At 38.6% G+C, this 1,259-nt stretch overlaps 1 protein-coding gene across 1 annotated transcript in view; it reads left to right on the forward strand.

Annotated features, from left to right (window-relative positions):
• Nucleotides 1-1,259, forward strand: part of Nup98-96 (nuclear pore complex protein Nup98-96) — a 36,636-nt gene that overhangs the window by 8,631 nt on the left and 26,746 nt on the right. The window contains exons 11-12 of the mRNA XM_013307827.1: nt 161-311; nt 1,005-1,107. Of these exons, the coding sequence (XP_013163281.1) occupies nt 161-311; nt 1,005-1,107 (254 nt within the window). The remainder of the gene's footprint in view (nt 1-160; nt 312-1,004; nt 1,108-1,259) is intronic.

Here is a 1,259-nt window from a genome sequence, read left to right on the forward strand (position 1 = left end):
CCAGTATTCGTCCACCCTTATAAGGAAAGGATCGGAAGGGGAAAGATTTAGACGGAAGAGGGAACTCGGATTGTCTGCATGTTAATTTGTTGCTTCGTCATTTCGGCGAATTATGGCCACTTTATAATGATAGAAAAAAAATAGTTCATTAGCATACTAGTATTCCAGTACACTGACTATTCCAGCGACAGGTCTGGGTGGTGGTCTGGGTACATCGTTCCAAGCGAAGCCGGCCGCAGCACCAGCGTTCAGCAATCTTGGCACAGGCTCGTTGTTTGCTCAGCCGCAGCAGAATAATACCTTCAGGACTGGTGAGTTATTTTAGACTAGCTGTAACCCACGATTCCGTTCGTGCGGAATTTAAAAAAACTAAATTATTTTATCTATCCGTTCTTCCAGACTATGTTCTATATGTATGTTAAATTTCATTGAAATCCGTTCAGCAGTTTTGGAGATACCTTCAAACAAATATCCATCCATCCATCCATCCAAACATTGGCATTTATAATATTTCCATTAAGCGCGAAAAAGTGAGGTTGGTATATATATAACAAAACTAATATAATACATTTATGTATTACTAGCTGTCGCCCGCGACTTCGTCTGCGCGTAATTAAAAAAAAACATAAGTATTAACTTATGTGTTCTTCCATACTATATTCTACATCTATGACAAGTTTCTGCATGATACATTCAGCCGTTTGTATGGAAAAAAGAAAAGGGCTGTTTTTACGATTTTCCCGGCGATTATTCGAATTTTTCTCACCTTTTAAACCTTCCCTAGACCTCCAGAAACATTTCAAGACCAAGATAAGATTCAGTTCAGTTCTCGAGTTTTAGCGAGACTAACGAACAGCAATTTATATATTTACTAGCTGTTGTCCGATTCTCAGAGCTACTCAATATGCTCACAAAATTTCATGAGAATCGGTGAAGCCGTTTCAGAGGAGTATGGGAACGAAAATTGTGACACGAGAATTTTAAATATTTCTGTATAATTTCAGGTTTAGACAGCGGTCTTGGCAACAGCATGTTTGGTACAACCCCCTCTCTGGGCACCGGCTTGTCGCTTGGAGGATTCAATGCAAACACCACGCCTGCACTCGGGTAATATATGTTTTTAATTTTTTTTTTTTATAAAGTCGAACCTGGATAATCTAGAATCTTCTATAAACGAGAAACTATAAGCGAGAGTCTTCTATAATCGAGAAACTATAAGCGAGAATCTTCTATAAACGAGAAACTATAAGCGAGAATCT

Source organism: Papilio xuthus, unplaced genomic scaffold (genome assembly GCF_000836235.2).
Source record: "Papilio xuthus unplaced genomic scaffold, Pxut_1.1 DF828037.1, whole genome shotgun sequence".
Taxonomy (NCBI): Eukaryota; Metazoa; Arthropoda; class Insecta; order Lepidoptera; family Papilionidae; genus Papilio; species Papilio xuthus.